Source organism: Saccostrea cucullata, unplaced genomic scaffold (assembly GCF_032062105.1).
Source record: "Saccostrea cucullata isolate Sc308-1 unplaced genomic scaffold, CSIRO_AGI_Scuc_v1 ctg3609, whole genome shotgun sequence".
NCBI lineage: Eukaryota > Metazoa > Mollusca > Bivalvia > Ostreida > Ostreidae > Saccostrea > Saccostrea cuccullata.
The window spans coordinates 20,001-47,492 of NW_026937109.1; the positions used below are offsets into that span (position 1 = coordinate 20,001).

At 32.1% G+C, this 27,492-nt stretch overlaps 2 protein-coding genes across 2 annotated transcripts in view; both read right to left on the reverse strand.

Annotated features, from left to right (window-relative positions):
• The window catches only part of LOC134247378 (fibroleukin-like), a 4,965-nt gene extending 1,236 nt beyond the window's left edge, over positions 1-3,729 (reverse strand). Inside the window, exons 1-4 of the mRNA XM_062729753.1 lie at positions 3,486-3,729; positions 711-913; positions 435-531; positions 1-66 (exon numbers count right to left, since the gene is read on the reverse strand). The exon at positions 1-66 is cut by the window's left edge and continues 102 nt beyond it. Of these exons, the coding sequence (XP_062585737.1) occupies positions 1-66; positions 435-531; positions 711-913; positions 3,486-3,729 (610 nt within the window). The remainder of the gene's footprint in view (positions 67-434; positions 532-710; positions 914-3,485) is intronic.
• An 8,671-nt stretch (positions 3,730-12,400) lies between these two features.
• On the reverse strand, positions 12,401-25,246 carry LOC134247382 (uncharacterized). The gene is made up of 20 exons (XM_062729759.1): positions 25,198-25,246; positions 24,553-24,671; positions 24,215-24,311; positions 23,639-23,752; positions 22,166-22,275; positions 21,762-21,929; positions 20,331-20,586; positions 19,190-19,305; positions 18,663-18,825; positions 18,021-18,217; positions 17,550-17,638; positions 17,087-17,226; positions 16,683-16,775; positions 16,176-16,252; positions 14,989-15,156; positions 14,376-14,526; positions 14,179-14,232; positions 13,858-14,019; positions 13,278-13,403; positions 12,401-12,797 (listed from the first exon to the last, which is right to left on the reverse strand). The coding sequence occupies exons 2-20, from the start codon at positions 24,586-24,588 to the stop codon at positions 12,499-12,501; spliced, it is 2,616 nt and encodes an 871-aa protein (XP_062585743.1). The 5' UTR covers positions 24,589-24,671; positions 25,198-25,246; the 3' UTR covers positions 12,401-12,498.
• Positions 25,247-27,492: the final 2,246 nt, after the last annotated feature.

Genomic DNA, 27,492 nt, shown 5'->3' on the forward strand with positions numbered 1-27,492 from the left:
ACAACGTGATGGAAACGTAGAGGGAGGAGTTCTTTCCCATTGTCAACTGATGGATGACGTCATTTCCTTATTAATTTATATACAAAATCTATTGATAATTGTTATGAAAAACCATGGTACAAATATTTTTTCCATATTGTAAATAAATATATCCCCCCCAAAAATAAAAAAAGGTCTATTGCCTGATGTACTAAAACGTATTTAATCTATAACTTATTCTTAAGAAGCTGTGATATTTAAATGAACTCTTGTTATTCTATTCTGTATTGTCAAGTCAATATTTTTTCTTTTATTCAGCTCTATTAATTCTAAAACTAGGATTGAAAGGAATGAAATTTGTCTTGAAATCATATCATCGATTTGTTGGCTAATCTGACATAGCAATTCGATTGTAATTTTTTAAAATATGAAGGCAATCAATGAATTCTATTCACCTATCCAGACATTCTGTTCAGGTGCACCAAAACCATTTTTATAGTCATCCCAATTCTTATCAAAGGTAAGGGACCCATCTATTCGTTTTTGAATGGCCTTAAAAAAATAAACACATATAATAAATTCATTTTATTATTACAAGTATTTGCTTGATCTGTTTGCAATTAACATCATAAATCAGGTATCCCTTTGGACAACTAAATCAATAATACCAGTTAAGAAAACCAAAAATTCCAGTTCACAAGGTATAAATTGATTCTAAATAAACTACATACTGTCCATCCTCCCGCCAAAGTATCCATGTCACAATAAACCCGGAGAGGATGCGATGTGGTCCCAAAGGGGTAGATTTCATAAACACCTGTATTAGTGTGACCATTATCACGGAAATCCTTACAGTCAATAGGTGGAACTGAAATGGAAGAAAAGGAATCAAAGGACTGACATTGCAGGTACATATAGATAGGGAGATAAACAGCTGCAAGATAAAACAGAAGAAAAAGAATCAAAGGACTGACATTGCAGGGACATATAAATAGCAGATTAACAGCTGCAAGATAAAACCGAAGAAAAAGAATCAAAGGACTGACATTGCAGGTACATAAAAATACACAGATAAACTGCTGCAAGATTAAACAGAAGAAAAAGAATCAAAGGACTGACAACTCGGAATAGTTAAGTAGTTTCTTTCTATAGTAAAGATAAAAAGCGAGGGTTTCTGAATATACACGATAAACGCAAAACACGATACACTATAGAACATGATAAACGATCTACACTATAATCGCAAAACACGACAAACAGAAAACACGCTAGAAAACGCAAAACCTGATAAACGGAAAACACGATACGATAGGATACTATAGGATACACACACGATACGATGAGATACACGCACGATAGGACACGATAGAATTGCAAAGAATAACGATGCCGGTACATGTATTTTTCAGTGCTTATTTTCTGAAATAAATTTCGCTTGTATTGTTTTTGTTTCATTGTCGATTTAAACGATATAGAATTTCTTTATTTTGATCATTGAAACCCATTTTGTCGTATTTGTATTTAGTTATTTACAATTTTTTTTTCATGAATCTCAGATGATAATTAAAAAATAAAAAAAATTGCTTTCCCTATGCAGAACAATGAAAAAAAAAACAGTATTCATGCCAAAATAGCGTCTCCAAAAACAGATTATAAAGACTATATGCACTTAAGTGAAGCCATTGGGAAGTGCACTTAATAACAATAGGGAAAACAATAATCGAAAGAAGTTAAATATTGGCACAATGTATGCATCTTAATTTCAATTTCAAATATAAACATGTCAAGATTTCAAACAATAGTATTTCTTATACAAATTGAAATCATTATTCTGATGCAAACATTTGCATTTTATATGTAAATATAAGCTACTTAAATTGTGCGAGCTTTTTCCAACTCTATCATCGATTTTTCCAGTCTTTTTCGACAATAATAAATCAAGGAACGAAGATAAATATAACCTTAAACACAACATCACCTGCTACGATAACTTTATAATTTGTCTTCTCTTTTGAAACGTAAATTTATTCAACGTGTATACACATTAATATCTTTCGACAAATCAATCAAGATATTCCTAAACATGTAAAAAAAAAAATACCTAAAAGATTACTCTGTCAATGTTGAACTACGCAAAGACAAGAGTAAAATGTTTTAAAATCCACAAAATATATATTCTCAATTATGTAATATGTACATGTATTATAATAGGGAAATTGCTACACTCATGCTTCCTCGATGAACAATAAGGGATCAATTTACATTATTGATATCTTGTATCTTTATGACTGAGATTTTTACCCATATGTAATATTTAAGATTTTAGATACAAATTCTAAAAAAAAAAAATCAATTTCAAAATTTTTATGAGCGATCAAGGAATCCAAAGCTATTTCTTATGTTACAGCCACTACTTAAAAAAAAAATTAAGATATCGAATTAATTCCAAACTGCAATTTCCTATTTGTTCAAAATTTGTTCAAAATGATACCATATCATTGATCATTCAAAGTTTAAAAGGAAACATGTCATTTAAAGTATTGTCTCTTTTAGATTAAAACATCTTTTTCTTGATACAATGATATTATGCCGTATGACATTTGAATATCAATTACTGCTGATTAAAACAGACCAAAGAGAAAGTATCGGAAATGCACATGCAAATCATACAAAATATTTAACTGAAATCAAAATAATGAAAGTAATAATGATAAACAGAAAGAGGTAGGTTCATTAACTCCATAAAATGGCCCTGTCAATATACCAATTAACTGACCAGATCCTAAAGTCCCATTTCGAACATCAACATAAAGTAGAGACTTAGTGCTTTCATTTCCTGTTAAAAATTTTCCTGTAGATGTCCAAATTTGGAAACTCAGGCCTTGTGAAACTGCAATGTTCTTGATTTTTGAAGAAAATGGGTGAAATTTAGCATCTTCAACTGTCGATAAAAATATGAGCCCACCCCGCGATCCAAAAAATATTTCATGGATTAGAATCTTCTGAAACAGTTCTTTCATATTATATTTGAACATTTTAGATCAGAGGTTGGGGGCTATGCAAAATATTTACATACAGCTTAAATTTTTGGTCCCTTTTACAGAAATTTTCAAGATTTGAGGAAAATAACGAAATTCATGACGTCATAATACATGGGCAGGAGAAAAAATTACGTCATTTTTATTTGGTATGAAGTCACTAAGGGTCCAAGTGAAATTTAACATATTTTAAACTAAAGCTGAGTAGTTCTGATTTTTCAGAAATTCACAGGGCTAAAATTTGCACAAGGTGAACTTTGTTCTTTAGATAAGATTGTCGTTTAAAAATCATTTTTGAAGTGAAACAATATCCGAGACAAGGCGCAAAAGAAGTATTTTTGAATTTAAGAAGGGAAACTTGTATCATGCAAATAAATTTAGATATTTATGAACCTCTTAGTACTGTAACAAGCTTTAATAATAGTAAAATAATAATAATAATAATAATAATAATAATAAAAGGCATACAATCATTGAAGAAATATCTCCAACCGGCCTCGTCAGACGTGTTAGACGTAAAGATTTTCTTGTGGGTCCGGCACTTCTTCATAACAGAATTGTATCCAAAACCACTACACTCCTTTTGACACATGGCAGCACACCTAGTCTTCGAGTGTGCTTCGTTCTCTCCCAAGAGTTCGTTATTTGACTTCTTGTTATTTAAGTCAAGGTCTGCGGTGTATCTTTGTAAGAAAATGGTAGCTTGAGACATGGTGAAGAAGAAAAGAATAAATATATATAAACCCCGATGATTGTTCATTTTTTTGGTCTCTGAGTGAACTAAAGAAACATCCGGGTCCTTTTGAAGATACTGCATATTGGCATTTAAGCTGGCAAATATAAATAATACAGCCTTGATGTATAGCAGACTTTGATTGGTTGTTCGTTCAGTTTTCTATATTGCGATTTAGCTGCAATATTGACTTTATGAATGAAAAGCATTGGAACTTTAAGCATGAATATCGGCATCTTGAAACAAACGTTAAAATTCTTTATTGAATACTTTTCTTATTATCAGAAATTAAATGTGTTTAATTTGTTTCTTTGTCTATTTTTGTATTTTTTAAGCTAAAAATTTTAGTTGATTAGGGATAGATAAAAGCATGTTTATATTTTTGTAAATAGATATAGTATAAAAACCAAAACTATAATACAAATTTAAAGAGAAAATTTTCCTTTTTTAATGTTGATGGTTACAGTAATTATTTCAGTGTGATTTCACAAATTGTCTACGTGTTTTCTACTCATTCAATTTGTACCGTTGTTGTTTTATTCATAATTCATTGATAAGTTGAAAACTTCTATAGTACTATAGTATGTTAATATTTGTAATATATTCGTCATATTATTGAAAAAGTATTTAAACCTTTAATTGTTATGTGGATACGGGTTGGTACCAAATTAAAAGTACCACATGCACTCAGGGCTTTATTGGATTTGAACAGAAAAAAAAAACATTATTTAAACCCCAATAAAAATCTAAATGCAAAAGTTGAGGATTACGTTCAATAACTGATCTCAGTAAATTCATAAATAATTAAAATTTGTGAAAGGGCATAAAACTTCAACTCATGGAAATTCTAAATACAGTAAAAAGTTCAAAGAAGTTCTTTTTAAAATTAAAACTCACTTAATATTTAACATTTGGTTACTCCGTGACACTTTTTAATTGCTAATTGTTTTTTTGAAGCAAATTTTTGAGTATGATCATTCATTTACTAGAATGTAGCAGATCCTATGATTTCCTGTGCTTCTTTTCTTTCTGAAACTTAAAGGTCGTTTTGCAAGTTCCGGGGATGTAACAAGTCAATGTTTGAAAGTTATGTGTTGTTGTGAAAAAAACATTAACTTTCTGTTTATCTCCAACACTCCTTTTTACACCATGGCCTGTGGGTTTGGAGCTCTTCATGAAGAACTTTAAAGTTGTAAAATTATTCTACTGGTTCCTTCCTCTTTTAAACTTTTATTGCAGAAATTCTGCTTTATAGACTTCTCTTGAAATTGAACTTCCTTCTTAAATACGACTTTGAACAACACGACCACTAATATATATATATAAAAAATAGCATATAAGACCTTTAGATGTTCTCGCAATTTTTTGCTCTCCTCAGGCCTATGCTGTTTTGTCAAGTACATCTTATTGTAAATTTGTTTTAAGAGGTTAAAGAAAAAAGCTTCATTATCTGTTTGAATTCAGAAAAAATGGATAAGTACAATATTTGATTTTTATATATAATTGTTTAGATATTCTGACACGCTGCTATGTTGCCTTGGTCTGCCAGTAAAGGTTTAACAGAAATTAAGTCTGGGCTTCATGATACAGGATACATACCTTTCAGTTGAAACGATACACAAGAGCAGGGTCTACGTATGTTCTACAATGATCTTGTCAGCAAATACATTTATCAATGAGTGAAATACTGACTGACGTTATAAGGCCAGTAGGCGATGCTCATTCCTCCATGGCACCTGATCCCACCTCTGGTGTTTTTAATGTCCGTGTTTGCTCTGCTCTGATTTTATATTGTTAAATGGACATGTGAGCTTGAATATTGTTCATTATCTCTATATATGTCACTTTTATGATGGTATTTTCCCCCGAAATTTGTTACTATCATTGCTTAATTTAATAAACAACCAATTTAATTTTTCGTATTGTTTATTGTATGTATTTTTGTTGTTAATTATAGCATAGTGAAGAAAAGGAAACTAACATTTACTAATTTGTTAAACACTGTCAGTTTCTGAATCAGCATTTTCACCACAATTCCATTTAGGCTATAATTATTTTGTTCCGAGTATATGTAGTAAGTACATTTATTTCTATCAAGGTTCATTGGGACTGAGTGTCCAAACATCACTGTTATCATGCTTGAGTTGCATAAAAAGAAATACGATACAACTTCTTGTCAAGAGACCTGCTGCATACCTCAGGTATATTAAATGTCTTTCTTTCATCCATAAAATATTTCTTATTTGGTCAACCAAGAATTGCGACACGAAATGTAGTGACTAGAATCTGAAGCCCATTATTTAAAAAAAAAAAAAGATTTGAATGCAGTGGTCCCGCACTGTGGTCTATCATATATTTTACATATATAGTGTATTACTTTTTTCTTATTTAAAAAAACTTCAGACAGCAGTCAGAAATATTCGACTAGGACGTACATTTCTCCGAACTGCGAATTAAAGTACATAGTCAAATGCATATAAAATGTCAACACCAAAGTTAAGCCTACAAATTGAAGAAGAGTCTTACATTTATCCCTTTGGCAAATATATACCATAATGCAATCGATCAAGGTTTTCATTAAATCCACTATTCTTCCTGTGTTGAGAGGTGTTTTTTTATTGATCAACAAGCATCAATTGTAAATAATATTTTTTTAAAAATGCACAAAAATTACTTGGTACCCCTTAGCTTCTAACGTTTCGCTTCACAAAATATACATGCTGGAAGAATAATCACGAAATCAAAACTACTTACTTTTAAAGGGTTGTTACAGAGAAAACATGGAAGACATATAATTAAATAATCGTGTATAAATGGTTTCCAGTGACTTGACATTTCTCTATGTTTCGTGTAAAGCAACATGAGCAATGACCGAGGAGAAAAGTTATTAAAGTGGCACTATTACGCTTCTCTTCAAAAACAGACTTGTTAAACTTTTCCTATAGGATTTGGAATTATTTTTCATACTCATAAATGTATACTCTTTCAGAAAAAAGTAAATAATTCTAATTATTTCATTAGAATTAATAATTATTTATGGTACATAAATATATACATCGCAACGTGTTCGAGGTTCCACATTCCATGCTATACACGCACATGACGCATGCGTATAGATTTCATAAACAAAACAGCATGGTAAGAGAGAGAAGCCCGGTAGGCCTGCTACATTGACAAAGTTGATCAAAACAAAACACGAAACCATAAATAGGGCTTGAAATTTAAAAGCAACTTTCCTGACAAAAATTTAGTTGGGAAATTAATATAATCATTGGATGAAGAAGAAACGGAATCAGTGCGACACTCAGGTGGGGCTCGCGAAGGTTTTAACCTACAGGTTTGTTGATATACATGGTATCATTTCTCGTATCTCCATGGCTTTAAAAAAAATAGTGTAAACTCAACGTTAAAATGCATTTATTACATATAAAATTTATTGCCATTTGAAGTGAAAATTTTATTGGAACTACAGAAACATTTTGCCGCGATGACGTATGATTTGGTAGATTTTCCTTTCCTGCACCCCTATACACAAAACGTCAACATTTGTACTTAATCATGTTAAATTCATCTGGAATGCAGACTTAAATGTTAACTATTATTAATTTACCGGAGAGTTATAATATTTTTATTCTGAGAATTGCTTACCCTAATATCCCATTATAATTGTAAACCCTACATTCTGTGCACGTGCCATTTTAGAATTCACTTGGTACAAGTAAACAGAGATAAACAGATCGAGCTAACTTGTACGACCCTTGATTTTCCGGCAGATTCTAATTACGTTAATTTTGTGTGAGGAGAGAATATTTATTTTCTCAAACTGCTTACTTCAACTTTTTACTTTATTACTAAATGATATATTGGGTAAATGTGAATGAAAAAGCACACGATTTGCAGCCGTATTGCCGCTTTAAATGAAAAAGTGTAATGGAATCCCCCAGTCACACACACTATTGTCAGAAACTCATTTAAATTAATACCTTGTGATTTAAGTAAAAAAATATGAAAATCCAATTTTCTTTTTATTTTCTTTTTTTTTTACTTAGAAAAACAAACCGCCCTTGATATCATTTCAGAGATTGAAAAAACTATTTAAAAGTTTTCGTTGTCTCTCGCTGATTGCTTTTAAAATTTATGACTTACCATTTGGCTTGGCTGTACAAAAATATATTATCAAATAAGAAATTTACCAGTACCTATTTAGCACGTATTTTAAATTTACTTGAAGAAACCTTGAGTGCGGACGACAAGAAAAGTATAAATCATGGCAATTTTCTTATCTGGTTTGTTATTTGCAAGTAGTCAGTACTCTCTAGACGTCAAACTCTCGTGAAAATTGTAAGTTCTCTTTAATTAAAGATTAAAGAACTAAGTAAGTAAAAATTTTAGCAAGAATAATGTGTTTTAAGCATTGCTGAGGCTGAAATAAGGGACACAGTACAGTAAAGGCAACATTTTCTATAAAAGCTCCAGGAGTCCGATACATTTAATGTTTAATATTTTTATTTTTTAGCTAGACACTCTAGTTAAAAAAGCTATTTTAGTATAAGTATTTATAATTGAACAAATAAACGTAAAGTTTATTTACGAAATGAATTTATTTTTTGAAGATTCATGAGGTTATGAACTACGACGCTTCACGACGGCATATTTCATGAAGCGCGTTATCTTCAAAAATTAAACTCATTTTTTATATTTACATTATTTTCTGATGACTTCCCATAAATTTACGCCATTCAACGGTCAATTTCAAAGTAAAACAGTGTGCATCATATTTTTTGACGTCAAGTGCGGTTTTATGATGTAACAATAAATATTAGTCGGTTGCATTTATTTATCTATTTTTTTAGGGTGGGCTATTTTGAGGGTATTACCACTGTCCTGCTTATAAATAGGTACAACTTTTTCCAGAACAAGAGGCATAAGGGCCTTAACGGTATTATGAGACACAGAGTTAATAACAATTAAGAGGATCCATAAACTGATAAATGGAGCTTTGTTGTCCAGAAGCAATAAGCAATCCTTGGCTGACTCCGCTACGCTCCATTCAAACCTCAGATTGTATTGATTTATTGTATATTGTTTTAACGTCCCTCTTGAGAATTTTTCACTCATATGGAGACGTCACCGATGCCGGTGAAGGGCTTCAAATTTAGACCTATACTTGGCACTCAGGGCCATTGAGCAGTAAGGGTTCTATATCGTGCCAACGCCTACCGTGACACGGGACCAACCTTTTTAAGGTCATATCCGAAAGACCCCTGACTTTCACTTCTAGTGCCGAGCGCTCTACCACTAGGCTACCGTGACCGGTTCAAACCTCAGATGATAGGTGGAGTAATACACATCATATGGATACATTTCTTCGCCGGAAACTGTCTTGTCACTCTTTCATATTTCGCTTTGCATAATTTTCTTCGAAAGGGTTTTTAATTTGTCTATTTTTTTTTATTGTATATTCATCAAGAACATAACGTTGAGTGTGACACAAAGTAACTCAGATTTTAAAACGATACTATTTAAATGAAATTCGAATGAAATCACAATACTGAATAAGCAAGATGGTAGAACTCCTTTGACGCCCGAGGTTATTGTGCGAGGTACAAGCCACCCGAGGAGCTCCGAGTGGTCCAGAAGCAAGAAAATTAGAATAACCAGGATTAGCAAAGTAATTGTTCTAGTAGTTTCTATCAAGTACATTATTTACAGGGATAAATTACCAAAAGTGAATGTCAAAAGGGATTTCTTCCTATTAGTGAAATATAAATCAATGGAAACCTGGTCAGGACCAGATCACTTGATAAAATGGTCCTGACGTTCAAAAATCTGGTTTACCTTTTTTATTACAACATTTACTCTTTTTGCCACCGATATGCGAATGCAGAGATATGCAGATAAGATTTTCAAAGAAAAAAAAAATTTCACCACAGTTTAAATGAGACCTCCCCTTCACCAAACCTTTAACCCAGGGCCATGGAATTTACAGATTTAGCAAAGATACCCTCATCATCATAATTATGCGATTAAAGTTTAAGAGAAAGTTTTACAAACAAATACCACATTTTAAGAATGTATTATCTACAGAGCCCCCCCCCCCCTCCACTGAGGAAGTGGGATCAAAAGAAAATGTATAAAAGCAACCTTGTTCATCAAAACTACATACTTGTATCTTAACTTTATACGCGATATGCATCTCCACTTTACAATCAATGGAGCACATCCCCCCTCCCTCCCTCATAAGAACCACTGACCCTGGGAACAAGAATTTTAAGATTTTGAAGAAGCAATTCTTGTTTATAATACTTCCTTTCACTGATTAATAACCAGGAGCAGATTAGAAGATTTTTAAAGAAAAAATGCATTTTCAAAACAAAACATAATACAGTAAATAATCAACAGAGCCCCATCTTAATACCAGAACTCGTTACACAGGGGCCATGGAATTCACAATTTTGGATAAGGCATCCATGTTCATCATAACTTAATAAACTTGGTTAGTTTATTAAATACCCAGGGGCAGAGAGGATTTACAACAAAAAAATATGCATTTTCGCCTTATATACTATAACAAATTGAATCTTACCTTAACACCAAAACTCTGACATAGGGACCATAAAATTCACAATTTTGGAAAAGACACCCTTCCTCATTATGATCTATTATTAAGTTTGTTTGTTTAATACCTAATAGCTGAGAAAATTTCTGTTCACATAATGATATTGTAATTTACTTAGACATTTCCTTCTATATTATTTTTGATGGAATATAAGAAGGATATATATATATATATATATATATATATATATATATATATATATATATATATATATATATATATATATATATATATATATATATATATATATATATATATATATATATATATATATATAAAGGACAAATAATAAAACAAATTTGAAAAATCATAATATACATAATCTTTGTTTGGACTTGAGAATGATTGGAAATTCAAGGAAACAAAAAGATTGATTATCAAGTGAAGATGTATGTATTCCTTACTAAAGATTGAAGTTTACATACAGATTACATTAATTTCAGCACAATAAATATAAAAGCAAATAATATTCCTTCCTAAATGGTGCTTCTAATGAAATTATGCGATAAATAATCCCTTGCATATATTTAAGAATTTGCTGTCCTTCATTTATTTGCATCGCGGTGCTAATAATTTTTTAAGTATATATATTTTTTTAGCATACAAAAAAAAAAAACAGTGTCGTCTCTTTTCATGTACTCCAGTTATCTAATTTATCAATTACATTTCTTCTCTTTTCATTTTATTAAATGTTGACATATTTACAATTACAACTTCAAATGTTAAAAAAAGTCAAAATTATTAATGAAAACAAGATTCTCATCACAAGATATATATCACTTGATATTGAGATTGCTTTAACTTCATTGAAAGAAGAAAAATTGAAAAAAAAATGATTCAACAGAAGTTTTTAAAAAATCATTTAAAGTACGTCAGGTTTCATAATTTTAAATTTTGAATTTACTGGGTGGCAAACGCAGTAAAAAAAACCTAATATGTCAGAGTTTTCAACTGTGAAATTTATATTTATATTGCAACCTCATACATTCAAATATACAATAAGGCACAACAGTATGAAAAAGATAAACATTGTATATGAGTCATACCAAAAATTAACATGCTAATTAAGGTTCATGTATGAGGACCAGGTTCAGGAAGTCATCATGCACATGTATGTAAGGTGATAGTTACCAATTGCTTCAACCTTAAATTTTCCTCACTTTTTCAATGTTTAAATATCCACGGACATTCAGCATTTAAAATATGTCACTTGCAGGAAAGTGGTAATTGAAAAAAAAGTGTAATTGACTTTTATTAATTACATTTTTTGAAGTAATTGGTAGTAATTATAATTGAACATTTTTTTTTTCAATTTCTTGTTATTGTAATTCAATTATTTACACTGAAAAAAATACCATTGAATTTCAATTACTTTTTCAATTACATCAATTAGAACCAACAATGTTAGAAAGATACAACAATATATAGATTGGCAATAAACTTCCAGGTCATTCAAATTATACATACAATATGACACAACAGTACAAAAAAAGATATATTTTCATTTCTCTTTTTTTCCCTCAGTGATAACTCTTTGAAAGTTATCGGAGATGATATCTTGATAATTCTACCAGAATGTAAATTAGGCAAAGTCGATAGGTCAGGAGCTAAGGAGGCGCAATATGCATGCAAAGCTCGTGCACATCTGTCTCTGTGTTTGATGCTAAGAAGGCCAAATGTCCATGTGAATCTTGTGCAGCTGCCTTTGTGTTTGAAATCAGTGGGAGAGGACTATTAAAATTGGCATTAGATTTCCGAGTATTTTTAATCTATGTCTACATTTTTAAAATAAAAATCTACAAGTTTATCTCACAATGAAATGGGAATATAAGGAATCGCTCTCTAGTTAGTATAGTATGTCAGGGATTTCAACGATAGTGGGAAACATGGGATAATTTATGCAAAAACGGGATTCGCCCGATTTGCAAATTATAGCATGTTTCCCACTTGAGGCCATGGTATACGAGTACTATACTAGACAGTCATTCCTTAAATAAACATTGTTTATGAGTCACGTCTAAAATTAATGTTAATTATAGTACATGTATGAGGACCATAAAGTTAAATTCATGAAGTCATCATGCACAGGTTGAACAAATTTTTTGATTTGAAATTATTCAAATCATCAATCACACTGATTGATACGTCCGAGCATGAGGACGTCCTTGATACACATCATTACCATTATCTGATAACAAGGAGGTGTTCTCAGAAGCCTCGTTGTGGTGATCAAGACTCGGCTTCCGGCCCAGGTGGTTCGCATCCGCTTCCAGGTCACGGGACAGAAAAGCAACAGATGTTCGATAATTCTGGCCAAATCGATATGGCGCACGCGCAATAAAGTGAGAAAGTGTTGAAAATCTGTGTAACAACATGCAGAGAAATTGCAGAACAAACAGAAATCCAAATACGATTAGGAATAATAAACCTATAAAAAAAGAAAAATTGAACAAAGTCACTTAATAGTATGTGCACCTATTTGTTTTATAAAAAAAACACAGAAAATTTATCATAATAACGTATTCCTTTTCATAAGTTTCCGTAACCCCTGTATATCAGCTACAACTTATTTGCAGAGATATTAGCTTTCAAATCGTTATCTATGGACTACTAGTATCATTGTTCCAACGAAAAAAAAATTCTTCTAATTTCTGTGTATATACTTGCTGGATGACATTGTCTAGGTCACCTCTAACTTTTGGACTTATATACATGTATATTTACTAACTGGATAAAGTTACCCGAGTTGCACCGGATTTTTTTTAAACATATGGTTTTATTTACTCCCTGGATGAACTTGTATAGGACACTTGATACTTGTGGACATTTTATATACTTAGTGGATTAAGTTGCCCCGGCGACTTACAGGTCGACACTTACAGAATATGGACTTAAACTGATTACTTACTGAGTATGTTAGTCCCAGCCACGTTTAAGTCGATACTGCTGGATAACGTCATTATAATCACTATCCATAAACAGTTGACTATTCCTGACACCATCAACCATTCGTTACGTAACGTCCTTAAATTTTCTACAAATACCAGAGGTCTGATTACTTTCTTATTCCGGAAATGCAGGACTTAAAAATAAAACCTTGTATGTACAGGTACAGGTATATAATGTGAAGATAACGAACAGAACTCAATCTATCTCATATATAGAGATATAGCATCATCACTGTGCGCATGCGTGTGTGTCTGTTATGACCTCTTTTTTTATATTTTAAAGAGACAAAAATGATGCCGTGTACCTAACGTCTCAAAAAAGGACATTTAAAGACGCACATTTCAAACCAATTTCATTTAATTACAAAGAACATGTAGAGGCCATCCAAACAAAAGCAGTACAGTACTGTTACTCCTTCTCATTGCTGGTATTCTTAAGACTGTGATATTGTATCTTGAATTTTTAAAGAATATTACCATATCTTTTTTTAACAAAATAATTTGTTTAATGCTTTTTTTTTCTCTCCCTATTCTATTTACTTTTTAGAGTTTGCTCCAAACTGAATACATCTGCCGAGGGCGCTAAACAAGTCTTAATGAGATCCACCCAGAACTTGTTCTCTTGTCCATTCACGCTTCCCAAATCCTTCAGATTGTGGACCTTACCAATCTGCTTCTTAATTTCTGTAATGATCTGCTCCTCTGAAATAATGAAGAAGAGTACCGTTGTATATTTTAAGATGTAAAAATCATATTTTATTATTCAAAGAGAGAGAGAATTTGACGAGATTTTTTTTATTTAGATACAATTATGATAACTCAGAAATTAAAGGCAAGATTTTTATAATAATATGTTTTAACCTTTGGCTGGCTGTCGAAGGCATGCAATAGCATCAAGAAGACGCTGTATATGACCTGAATTAATATCAAATAAATGAAGCATTTAAAAACATTTAATGATATAAAAACTTCATATTGTAAAGATAATATAGTACAAAAATGTACAACCAAAGAATCACTCTCTAGTTTGCTGGGTAAACCTCTATACATAACTCTACCTGATTTTGTTATTCTGAGATCCTCCTTTATTTCTTTCTTTGTGATTGTCTTCAACACTTCCATATCTTGAACTGTTTTGATTTGGTTTCTATTGAAGTTCTGTTTATATTCAAGTAAACCAATCCCGCTTAGCCAAGAATGCACATCGTTCTGAAAAAATGTTATATTTTTATCTTATGTAATGAAAATCATACTGAAATTGCTTGTTGTTTTAAAAGAACATACACAACGTAGTTTTTTAATATTTTTTCTCCTTTAATATTTAATCTGGTAATAGTGTTCACCTCCTCCAGATCAAACTTTAGGGAAATACTAACAAAACTATATATACATTTTTTTCTTCTTTAAATATACTAGTGTTTTCATCAAGTTTCACTTGGTTAAAACTGATAACTTATGCTATTTTTTTTGTTGTAAAAACATCTTGTTTTTCCCAGATTGAAAATTGAGAATATCTAACACAATTATCCTTGGGAAAGGTACAATATAAATTTGTGTACATGTATGTTGCGTATGTAATTAATCTAGCATGTCAGCTTTTTTTTTTATATTAACAAGATTTGCATTACATGTACTGATACAGTGTATATAAAATATTTTACAAACACAAACCGGAACACCAATAGGGATTTTAAACTCTGGAATATCCTGGATTAACCGGAACAATTTTTTTCGGTGAGCAACTTTCTTGATCCCTATTTGCTTAAGGTCGTTTTCTGTCAGCATTCCAAGGAAGTTCGAATTTTCATATCCATTTTCGACAAAGTTACGAGCATACCCCTGATAAAAGGAAAAACAAATGAATTCAGTTACAGTGTTAAAGGTTGACTATAACGAATCAAATTAATTTCATGAATCAGAAAAAAAGATTTACAATCCTGACCAGGGAAAACAAACCTATTCTTTTGAAAGGTGATTAATCATTCTTGTACCAAAGCTTTTTAGTTTTGTATAATGCTAGATAAGAAGTGGAGAATCAAAAGTAAAGAATCTCAATTTTCAGACAAAAAGACCATCAGTTCTATCATTTAGGGTTTTTTTTAAGGATGTTTGTATACATTTGCAAATGGAAGAAGAACCCTAAAAATGTATTTTGCCATATGAATGAAATATTTTAGCGCTTTTATAATGGTTTTAAATGGTGAAGAGAAGTTTGTTTCTCGTTTGGAATGCTTTAAATTAATAATGGGGCCGACTGGTTTCCATGGCGCAATATTAAGCGCTGTAAAAGGAAGCGTATTTATTGTTTTAAAACAATTTTTCACTGAATTAAATGAACGTAAAAAAAATATCACAAACAGCTCTGATTTTGGGGTTCCATTGTTAAAAAAGGAAAACAATTAATTTAAATGAAAATACATTTAAATTCACATGAATTATCACAAATTAAGGCCAGCTTTCAAAATGATGACTTGTGTTGGAAAAATTTTGTCTGATCGTAGGTGATTTTTTTTTTCAATTTCAATGCTGAATTTTAAAATCTATTTTCCAGAGTGCATAATGAAAAATTTGCTTTATGGTGTGTAAATATTTTAAGTTAAGAAAGCTCAATGTTCTTTAAAACAACGTTATCATGTTTCATTAAATCGTTTATTTTTTTAATCAAAGAAATAAATTATCAGTTTCACAGGAAAATCCAACTTTGATACATCATTGATATGTCTCAATGTAAAAAGTGTAAATTTGAATTAAAGCAAAAGCTCAGAAGACACTAATTTTAAAATTAGCATTTACAAAGATTAAATTTTTTTTCGGAAAAAATAATTGGAAAAGCAAATAATACATGAAATGCGTTTTACCTTCATGCCGAATGGAAGCCAGGTTCGAACATCAAGAGGGTTATTTTCATGAAATTCCTCTTCTCTTTCAAAATTGTCTTTTTTGAAATATTTATACAAGATATTGTAATAAAACAGACACAAAAAAACAGATGACGCAAATTTGATAGCAATTAGAAGAATACAGGTAAGAAAAATAGTAAACAAAATTATGATTGAAATTTAGTTACAGTGTAGTAGGGATGGCAATCGAATACAGAATTGCTAATCGGTTCACCGCAAGATGTTCCAACCGATTAACAGGTAATTTATCTCAATCTAAACTATTTTGATCTGCATATGAATTATAAATGACATATTTTTCACGTAAGTTCATTTTTCTATTTTTCATAAATTGTGTCATTAGACAATTCAAAAATATGGCTTAAAATTAAACACTTCTTTCGATATTTTACATACACTCCAACTTCTAGAGAAGATAAATATGTTCAATAATGAAATGAAAGAACTGTGTTATGGTTTGAAAACCTGTCTCCAGCATGCTTTCAAGGTAATCAGGTCTTGCTCTCCTCGCTGCATCCCTTCCACGATCGTCAGGCAGTGACGTATATAGAGGACTGCCTACAAATACAATTTGGTATAACACTTCGAAGAAGAATGTCTGCACAAATATTGATTCAATTCATCATAATGACGTTGAAAGGGTTCTTTCAAATGGAGGGAATGCATAATTATTAAATTTTTTTAAGAGAAAAAAAATGAAAGCCAACCAAAAGTAAATAAAAATACCAAATTCCAAGTTAAAAAGAATCAACAAGATGCATTTGCGAAGGGCAAATGAGTAAACCAATTTAAAAAATTAAAAAATTTCCTGTAGTTGTATGCATTTTATAATGTAAGCTTATTACATAAGAACCCGGAATGACCTTTACCTTTATACCTAAACCCAGGGCCTACAGTCTTAGAAAAGTCTCCAGGAAACAAAGCCTCGTTTTGATCATGAGAATCACTTTGAGGAACATCCGTTTCCGGTTCAGTTGTTGGAGGTGAAGGCTCTTTCTTCTCAAAACAACTTAATAAGGAAAAATAATGTATAACATACAATAGGATAAATCATATGAAAATAACAAACAGTATTCAAGCCCTCAATAGTCCATAAAACAATATACGATTAAGCAGCAGAGCAATTACGGTTAGAGGTGGAATCAGGTGCCATGGAGGATGCCCTGCCGACCGGTTACGAAGGTCATGTGCTCTTTGCCATGATCGAAAAACAACGGAAAATCCGTCGTCAATTCAGTATGTGAATAATGGCCTAACAATTAGTACGAAAAACAGTCAGCATTTGACTCAATGATATATTGTATAAAATTGAAATTCAATTATTTCACTTACAAGAATATCTTTCTCATCGCTGTCTCCAGTTTGTCATACCACGGCTTGTTATCTTTCACAGTGTCGTGTAACTTTTCCTCTCTTGTCCCTGATTATATCCAAGAAAAAACCTTGTTATTTCAAACTTTAATTTCGAAATTTCTGATGATTTGAGATGTAGAAATAAAAATACACATAAAAAAATTCTTAGGACTTCCATTACACTTCCAAATAAAGTTCGAGATACAGTATCAGAATGGACGTTATCGAATTCAAATGCATAATTATCCAAATGAAACATATTGAGATAACGAACGGAATTCAAGATGAAGAGGCGGGACAAGGTGCCAAAGAGGAATGAACAGCCCCTGCCGACTATTATTAATTGAAAAAGAATTGCATTACATACATGTTATCAATTTATCATCACAAACTCCGGGACCCAAAATGGATATTTTAAAACCATTCTAACATGAGATAGAAGTACAAATCCCAGGAACGGTCCATGATGTTAACGACACTGTAAATGTTCAACACCAGGTACCCGGATGGTAAACAAAGAAGATACGTGAATCCATGCAGGAGACAAGCGATTTCTGTAGGATGAAACGCTCCGCTGACAAGGAATATGGCAATTAAAAGACCAAGATACAAGGTCACAACGGACACCGGAAAATCGTCACTAATGGCTAAAACAAAGTATGTAGAAATAATTACAGCAGGTTACTGTTCTTCTGGTTATCTGATTTTTTCTTGTATTTGTCATTCAAAGGATTAGATTACATGAATCCTGAAAAAGTCTCGAAGCAATTTTTTTTATATAACAATTATCATTGTTTCAGAGTTTTTGTTAATTTTGCAAAATTCTAATTAAAAAAAATAATAATAAATGTCCCTGCATAAAGAACAATGAATAAGGGTGAATTAACCATGGATCAGGCAGCATTCTAGAGAGAATTAAAAAAGCTAGGTACGTAATACAGTACTCTGTTTGCTACGAGAAGTTAAATGGTAGAATTATACCAGGTATAAACTTAAGGTCATTCATAAAATTTTGTACGAACAAATGCTGAAATTCTCAAATTATATGGAAAAATAGAACAATTTTTTTTTCTCTTTGAATTGAAATTATACCTCCTGGGCCAATAGTCGGTTGTACAGTGACAGTTTTGCCGTCTTTGGTTTCGACCTTCACCTTGTCGTTAAGATTTATAAGATCTTCTTCTACCTGCTCTGCAATCCCGACCACCACTGCTGTCATGACAACCGCGTACAGGAAAGTGATGACTTTACCAAACTGCAATGTGATGTAAAATATGATGAAAGTATTTTTTAATAACCATCAACCACCCTGACATTAAAAAGGGAACATAAATACATGTAGTACAATATGTACATATGAACTCAAGAAAGTTTAACTTTCAATCACACGAAAAACATTATTTTGCAATAATTCTTTATAACTTATATGCAAGTTACAAAAAGTGAAAATGCACTGAATCATTGTTATATACAATTATTCATATATGACTTTACTTCATTAAACATAAACACTCTTGAAACTCGTATTTCAAAACTTATTTTTCAAGAACACGTCAAAAGAAATAAGGGTTCTTCTGGGAATTTTCTGTTTACAAACTTTTTCTCTGCAAGAATTCTACCTGCATTTGCCACGTTTCCTCTGTGTACAAACAAACCCAGGTATAAATCACACAGACGACGACTTGTAGTACCACCGCCAAGATCAAGTCAACATTCCAAGCGTAATTCAAGCCACCTACAATATGAAAATAGGAAAATTACCTACTTTGGGATTTCGTTTTTTGAAAACCTTTATGATGATGAAAGACAGCTCAGTTTAACAATAAAAAACTGACAACTTTATTGATATCTTTAGAATTGACAGGAGATGAAAGATTTCTAAATGATTAAAGTGTTGATAAAGTTTATGATGTTCTTGATACATGTACTTATATCCATTATTATCAGAATAAAGATACTGATGTCAATGACAATTTCAATACTGACTTTATTGATGATTCTTATTACATAAGGCCATTGATTCTTTTGATGATGTTGTTCATAATTATACTGATGATTAAATAATTAACGATGCTTTTTTACATTATAATGTTGATTTTGATGAAGCTGTTGATATTGTTTATGATTTTGACGATGATGATGTTTATTGTTGTTTGTGATGAAAATATGTTGATAGTTATGATCAAATAATGATGCTTATTGCATAAGAATGCTGATTTTGATGATGATGTTAATGTTATTTCTGTATTGTGGGTTAATCCCTCATATACCTGGGTTTATTTACTCTTTTATATTTGATGTTGATATTGACGATGATGAAGTTTATTTAAGGAATGTTTTTTAGTTTTGTGTGAGTTATTTTTTGTGAATCACACACACCTTTCACGTAGGCAAATTTCATGAAGCGCGCTAGCGCTTCACGAAAAATATGCCTACGTGCAAGTCTGTGTGATTCACACACCAATAATTCACACTAAACTGAAAAACATTCCTTATATTTACATTTTACATGTTTGGAAGCAACTAAAATATACTCAATATTTGAATTTTTCGCTGTCCTATATCGCTGCATTTTTACTATCGTCGCTGTAGCCTCATTGTGACGTCACGTTAACACACCTTTCTCCGTGTATATTTCTACGCGTGAGTATACACAAACATGACTTTCAAATCAATTTTTACAGTTGGCTTAGTAGAAAAACACAGCGAATGTAAATATTGTTATTTGATGATAATAATGATCAGATAATGTTGCTTCACCTGCCACTATGATGATTACAGTACTTGGACCAATAACTGTGGATACGAGGAGGAACATCTGATATATACAGAAGAGAAAAGGCACGCGATGGTTGAGGTATCGAATCAGATTCCACTCCTCGATCAAAGAAATGATATTAGCTAATGTAGATGCAATCCACCTCCGTCTTTGTTTATAGAACTCTTCAAATTCATCAGGACAGTAGGTTTCATTCTTTGAGGCTGCGCAGTACCCAATACGCCAACCACTCTGTACCTAAAATATCCACAAAATTTATTCATCTACAGATTAGAACTGCTAAATAAGTTTTTATCCATTTATGAATTGACGTTCTGACCCACTCTATTCAAAATATACAGAAATGAATATTTCTTTATGCATGAAAGATTTCTAAAATCTTGGAAACAGAAAACAGTATACTTTGAAATGACAAATTTTCTTTCGTGTTTAAACCATTGTTTCGTGTTTTAGAGAGATCCGAAATCAGATTTACACAAAATAGAAAAATACATACTTATTACTAATTTTACATCTTAAGGTATTCAATCCCTAATGGGATCAAATTAAATGAAATTGAAATCATAACTGATATATAGGCATTGGATACTCAGTTTATTTAAACATATTTCCCATTTATTACTATCAGTATGTATAGTGGAATGTGTCCTAGTTTATGACCTTGAGTTTGGTAAGAGTTATCTCCCTTTTTCTTGATCAATAAAAAAAAAATCAATTAAAAACAATTAGCCGGTAAAAAAAATTGTTTTTAATTGTCGTTCTATTTTTAATGTTTCGATGCATCTTTCCACCACAGGATTTATTGATATTCAAATTATTTTAATTTTTATTTTGGAAATATGCTTTTCCCCATAGACTTTAATGCAAACTTTGTTAACTAACTACTGCTTCATTGATGATTTTTTTTTTAATTTTCTCGCGGGCAATCCTTTTCTACTATAAAATGCTTCAATATAATATCGGTGTATAATGTACTTGACGGACATTTAAGGGTGGGGAATTTGGTCCCATTAGGGATGGAAATCCTTAACTCATGAATTAAATCCCGCAATTGCATATTTTCCCAAACCACAAAAGTTAGTGACTTTATTATAGATGTCGTCTTCTGGGATAACAATCAATACGTATTTTGCGTATATTTTTTTTTTCGAATTCATTCGTATATACTTGTAAGTCTTGTGAATCTTACCATGAGCGTGCACAACCATCTGTCCTCTCCCATTTTAATACCTATAATTGATTTATCATTTTTCATCCACGAATTAAATGCAAAACAACGAAACTTTTGCCCCTCAAAAATATGTGATTTTATAATACATGTCTGGGATAACAATCAATAAGTATTTTGCGTATATTCTTTTCCGAATTCATGCATAAATACTATTAAGAATGCTTCCTCGTGTGACCATTACCATGAGCGTGCACAACCATCTGTCCTCTCCCATGTCTTTGATGAGGAACTCAAAGGCTCTCTCAACATCTGAAGCATACTTGGGGAGGATACTCTTGATGGCAGAGCAGCGATAGACACTGAAACAGCCCGGGGCACAGAGAACAGAGCCGAGGACGTTTTCAGCGGCCTGGTAAAATATTAATTAACCATCATCGCCATAATAAACAAACATCCATTAACACCATCTTTACATAAAGACAATTGAACAAAACAAAATGAAAAATGCAAAACAGAAGTCAGTTTTTCGGGTATATTTATGTACGGAAAAATAAATTATCTTCGAAACATTTCCTAAATCAATAGGAAAGGTACACGGAAAACCACTTAAACACTGCTAAAGTTGATAATTTGAAAGAAAAGCACCTTTTGAAACCAGTGTCCAATTGCATACTCAAATTTCTGATACCAAACAAGCGGGCCCTTGCCTATTGGGTAGGTGCGCGCGGTAGACAGACTACTCGGCCCAACGACACCTCGGCCCGTGCTGTTTGACACCTCGGCCCTAACAGGTCGTCCCAAAATCGTTGACACCTCGGCCCATGCCGAAGACACCTCGGCCCATACCGAAGACAGCTCGGCACAAGGAAAAAAATTAATTTAGTTTATTTGTTTATATTGATTTTATTTTTATTTCTTGTATTTTTTTTATTGATGTAGATGTATGCATGACTAATCACGATACGTTTACTATAAATATACGAGAAACAGGGGCAGATAATATCAGTATTTTCGAACAAACCACAGCACAACATCAAATTAAAATCAGTTGATTTGGGAGGTAACAGGTCTATTTCATAATTTACTTTGTTGCTTATTACAATGCAACATTATCCATTATTAATATATTTATTAGCCATCTTTAAAACGTGTTTGGTTGCCCCCTCCCGACTGGCTGACTAAACTGATCTACTGTAGTGTATTGTACAGTTGAATTTACACTTGAATTTATGATTGTGTAATCATGTGTAAATCATCCAGTCTACATGAAGTTTTTGTCCTGTTCCACAAGGTGTTTTGACTTGTTTATTTTTGATATATATATATATATATATATATATATATATATATATATATATATATATATATATATATATATATATATATATATATATATTACCTTTTAATTGTTCAGATCAGTTCATTTTAACAATGGGAATCCTTAAAGGAACTCTTCATAAACATACTCTGTGTACCAGTTTGAAAACTGAATAAAGGACTTATGGCTTTTTATTTAAATAACACAGTCAATGTCACAATTCACAACGGCACTTCAGCATTAATGTCACAATTCACAAAGTCACACTAACAGTCTGCCAACATCCGAGAAATCTTCTTCAGTGCTTTCCTCGCGGAAAGCTCCCCAAGCGCAAGTTTCTCCCACACACCAAACAAGCGTCCCTGGAAACGTAGTGCGTTCTTCTTCTGTCTACGGCGGAGCTTTTCGTTGGAGAGTTAACTCCTCATAGTCTCCACCCCATATGACACGCGCTTGAGGGACTTTAAAGGATGCACCGCTACTTCTTGTTTGTTTAATGATTAGCACTTTATGAAATTACTAATGGGTTATCTCTCTTTGATTACCGTCAATATATGCCGTCTTTGAAGATTGTTAATGTATCAAATTTAATTTTTTTTTCACTCCACTTAGATAAATAGCATAGATAAATAATATATTTAATTTAAATATTATATTTTTGTTTGGGCCGAGCTGTCTTTTACGTGAGCCGAGGTGTCTGCAAATTTGGGCCGAGCCGTCGGAGCCGAGATGTCAATGGGCCGAGCAGTCGTTGGGCCGAGCCGTCGTTGGGCCGACCAGTCTGACATTCGTGCGCGCACATACAGCTCCGACAGAAGAGTCCCGCTTCATGAAGTCAAGCAGCGCTTCGACAGATTCCGGAGTAAACTTGACGTCAGCATCCGTTGTAAGAATGTAACAGTCGGACTCGCTCACTGAAATGAGGTCAAAACAGGTTTGTGTCTATAATTTTGTTGTTCATTGAGAATTAAACATTCAAAATATTACCGCAGATGAATTTTGAATACAATTCGTACGTCTGTGTGACTGAAACTTTAATTCGACTGAACTTCATTCATGAATATAATTTTCTATGTTAAGGATATATGATAAAAAAAATGATGATTTGATTGATATAAGTTTTTGAATTATTTAATTTGTAAATGATCCGAATACCATATTTGTAAAACATAAGGAAACATTCTACGATGTTCAAACGTCTACCCTTTTCTATTTTGCTACATGTGTACTACTGACGGAATTTTGAACATCATCCATTCGTTTAATTGGAGTTTTGAGGATGATCAATCTTTACATTTAATTATTAATGTTTATGTATTTCTGTAAGATTCTTAAATGTACCCATGTGTTGTTTATACACAAGAAGTCAGGCGTACCTGTACAATCACTTACTCCATCCAGGTGTTGCTTACGAAGAAAATCAAGGACATATGACATGTACATAATCTGACTCCAGCGCTTCTTCTTCTTTACCTTAAATAAGGTAAGACAGATGTTATCAGCAACTTAGGTACTTTTTGCAGATTACTTTGTTACAAGTCACAACGGGTATATTCGAATACACAGAAGAGTCAAATGTACATCAATATTAAATTATATTGAACTTAAATCCAAACATAACTAGGTGCTCCTTAAACATTTTAACACCTAATTTGTCGCCTTAACACTTCCTTCAGATAGGAAATCTATACGAAAAACCTTTATTATGCCTTACTTTCTTCGGGTCTTTCATATGAATGATAAAAGTCATTTTTGATGGTCCCGGTAGTTTCCAGCCAAACTTTAATCCGTAAGGTGTTGATGTCTTCGTGCAGGTTCGAAGGTCATCTATATCTGTAAAAAAATAATAAAGTCTAAAATACAGGTTTAAGGTTAGTATTTGGTAAAAACTCATCAGTGCGTGTGAATCAACTACAGGTATTACACCTTCCATTCCAAACCCCTTCTTCATTTAAATCCCTCTCTCTTTCTCTCTCGATTTATTTGTCTATCTCTTTTTGTCCTTCTGTCCTTCTGAGTCTCAGTATCTTTCTGTCTGTTTGTCTGTGTGTGTCTATCTGACTGTCTCTATTTATCTCTTACTTAGCTTTAGTTCCTTTAAGAGGCTGAGTAGCTGTAGTGTCTATCTGACTGTCCCTATATTCCTATCTTACATAGCGCGTCCTTTAAGAGGCAGAGTAGCTGTAGTGCGTAATCTGTCTGTTTGTCTTTATCTCTCTGTATGTCTATCTGACTGTTTTTCTATTCCTATCTTACATAGCGCGTCCTTTAAGAGGCAGAGTAGCTGTAGTGCGTAATCTGTCTGTTTGTCTTTATCTCTCTGAATGTCTATCTGACTGTTTTTCTATTCCCATCTTACATAGCGCGTCCTTTAAGAGGCTGAGTAGCTGTAGTGCGTAATCTGTCTGTTTGTCTTAATATCTCTGTATGTCTATCTTACTGTTTTTCTATTCCTATCTTACTTAGTGCGTCCTTGACAATTTTTAACAATTTTCCTATTTTTTATGCACTCGAAAACGATGATTTGGGGTAAATAGTTTTTGTCGTATCTGTCTGTCTGTCTGTTCGTCTGTCTCTCTGTCTGTTTGTCCGAAAAAACTTTTACCTTGCCCATAACTTTTTATTAGGTGGAACTATGACTTTTATATTTCACACGTGTATTCCTTGTCACTAGACCTTTCTTTGAATACCACCAAATTTGACCTTTTAGCCTTGACCTCGGAGTTTTGACCTACTTTTACACAAAAATTTTAAACTTTTACTTCGGCCATATCCTTTGAACAGTATAAATCAGGACTTTTATACTTCACATATATTTTTTTTTGTGGCAAGACGTTACACTTAGTATTAAAAAATTTGACCTGTTAACCTTGACCTTGAAGATATTCATACTTATGAAAAAACATTAACCTTGACCATAACTTTTGAATAATAAGGGATAGGGCTTTTATTTTTCAAATATGTTATTCTTGTAAAAAGACGCTTTATTGAATACCAAGAAGTTTGACCCTTTGACCGTGACCTTGGAGTTTGACCTACTTTTAAAATACAACATTGGCCGTAATTTTCCAAGGGTTAGGACTAGGGGTTTTATACTTCACATTTTTAATCCTTGTGAAAAGACCTTTTATTTGATATCAAGATCCTTTACCCTTTGACCTTAGACTTTGACGTACTTTTTACAAACTTTAAGCATAGCAATAACTTTTGAACAGTAAGAACTAAAGCATTTATATATCCTTGTGATAAGATTTTTTATTGGATATCAACAACTTTGATCATTTGACCTTGGAGTTTGAACTACTTTTTACAAACTTTAACTTTGGTCATAACTTTTGAACGGTTAGGTCCAGCGTTTTCATACTTCCCATTTTTAATCTTTGTCAGAAACCAACAATCTTGACCATTTGACCTTGACCCCGGGGTTTGTCTTACCTTTAAAAACGTTAAACTTGGTCATAACCTTTGAACAGATGGTGTTAGGGTTTTATATTTCACATTTGTATTTCTTGTGAAAAGGCCTTGCTTTATGTATCAACATATTTGAGAAAGCTTTACCTTCGCTATGTTGCCATACGGGGGCATCAGTGTTTTATAAACACATCTTGTTTATCCAGATGATGATTTTAATGGTTCTGTATATGGAAGAAAGCATTTTACTGTATTGTTTTTAATCTTTTGATTTCATTTTATTTTAGACACTACCAAAAGAAAAAAGATTGTGTTTGGTGTGTGTTGTAAAATTTTATCCGTCTACACTAATTATTAGGGATGTCAACGAATAGTCGATTATTCGACTATCAGTCGAATGGACCGACGATCAAATAATGAAACGACATTCGAATATCTCATAAAGGCAAAAAAGGAAGTGTTAAAGAATTCTCAGTTCAAAATTGTAAAGCGTCATTCCTCAAACCATTATAATATCCGTCCTCAGACGAATTAGAGCTTAAACACAGTCACAGTACATAAAAAGTTTCAACTTTGTTTACTTGGAAAGAACAGTTATGATATGCCGCGATAAAGATTTCTCAATTATTGGCCTTTTTGTTATTGTAGACTAGTAAATTATGCAGCGTTTTACTGGATTTTGAAAATTATTAATTGCACTTGTACCAATTATAAATTTATTTATTACCTCTAAGAATGTTTAAATTACGCTATAGGAACACAGAATACCCGTGAAGTGTTGAAACTGCGATAATTATTACAAGAATTATCTCCTCCCCTTTTGCGATTTATTTTAAATATGTAAGCTTTAAAAAAAACTGCTGACACAAATCTTTACGTGTACTAAAACGAAAAAATGTACATACCACTTTATGAATGTGATTTACGAAAATTCATACATTTTGATGGTGCAAATCTATTTCATTTCTACATCTTATCCCAACTTAAGAATCTGAATATCGGTGCGTAACACACAGTACAGGCATTTGATGTTACTTTTTAACGAAAAGGGTGTTTATTTTATAAATACGCTATTGATGAGATTTTAAAAAAATGCTTCGAATAGTCGATAATAGTTCGAATAATGCAATCTCATGTTCGACTAAAGAATATTAATATTTTGACATCCCTACTAATTATGTATTTTTAATACCATGATTTAATGATATAGATATTTTTCATAGAATGTTTAAGATAATGCTGT

Excerpts from the sequence above, each read along its gene's own strand:
- LOC134247382 (XM_062729759.1), bottom strand. The coding sequence starts at position 24,588 with ATGACTTTTATCATTCATATGAAAGACCCGAAGAAA. Across the intron at positions 23,753-24,214 it reads TGGAGTAAGTGATTGTACAG|TGAGCGAGTCCGACTGTTAC; the intron begins GTACGCCTGACT and ends ACCTCATTTCAG. Across the intron at positions 17,639-18,020 it reads ACATCATGGACCGTTCCTGG|GGGACAAGAGAGGAAAAGTT; the intron begins GATTTGTACTTC and ends TGGATATAATCA.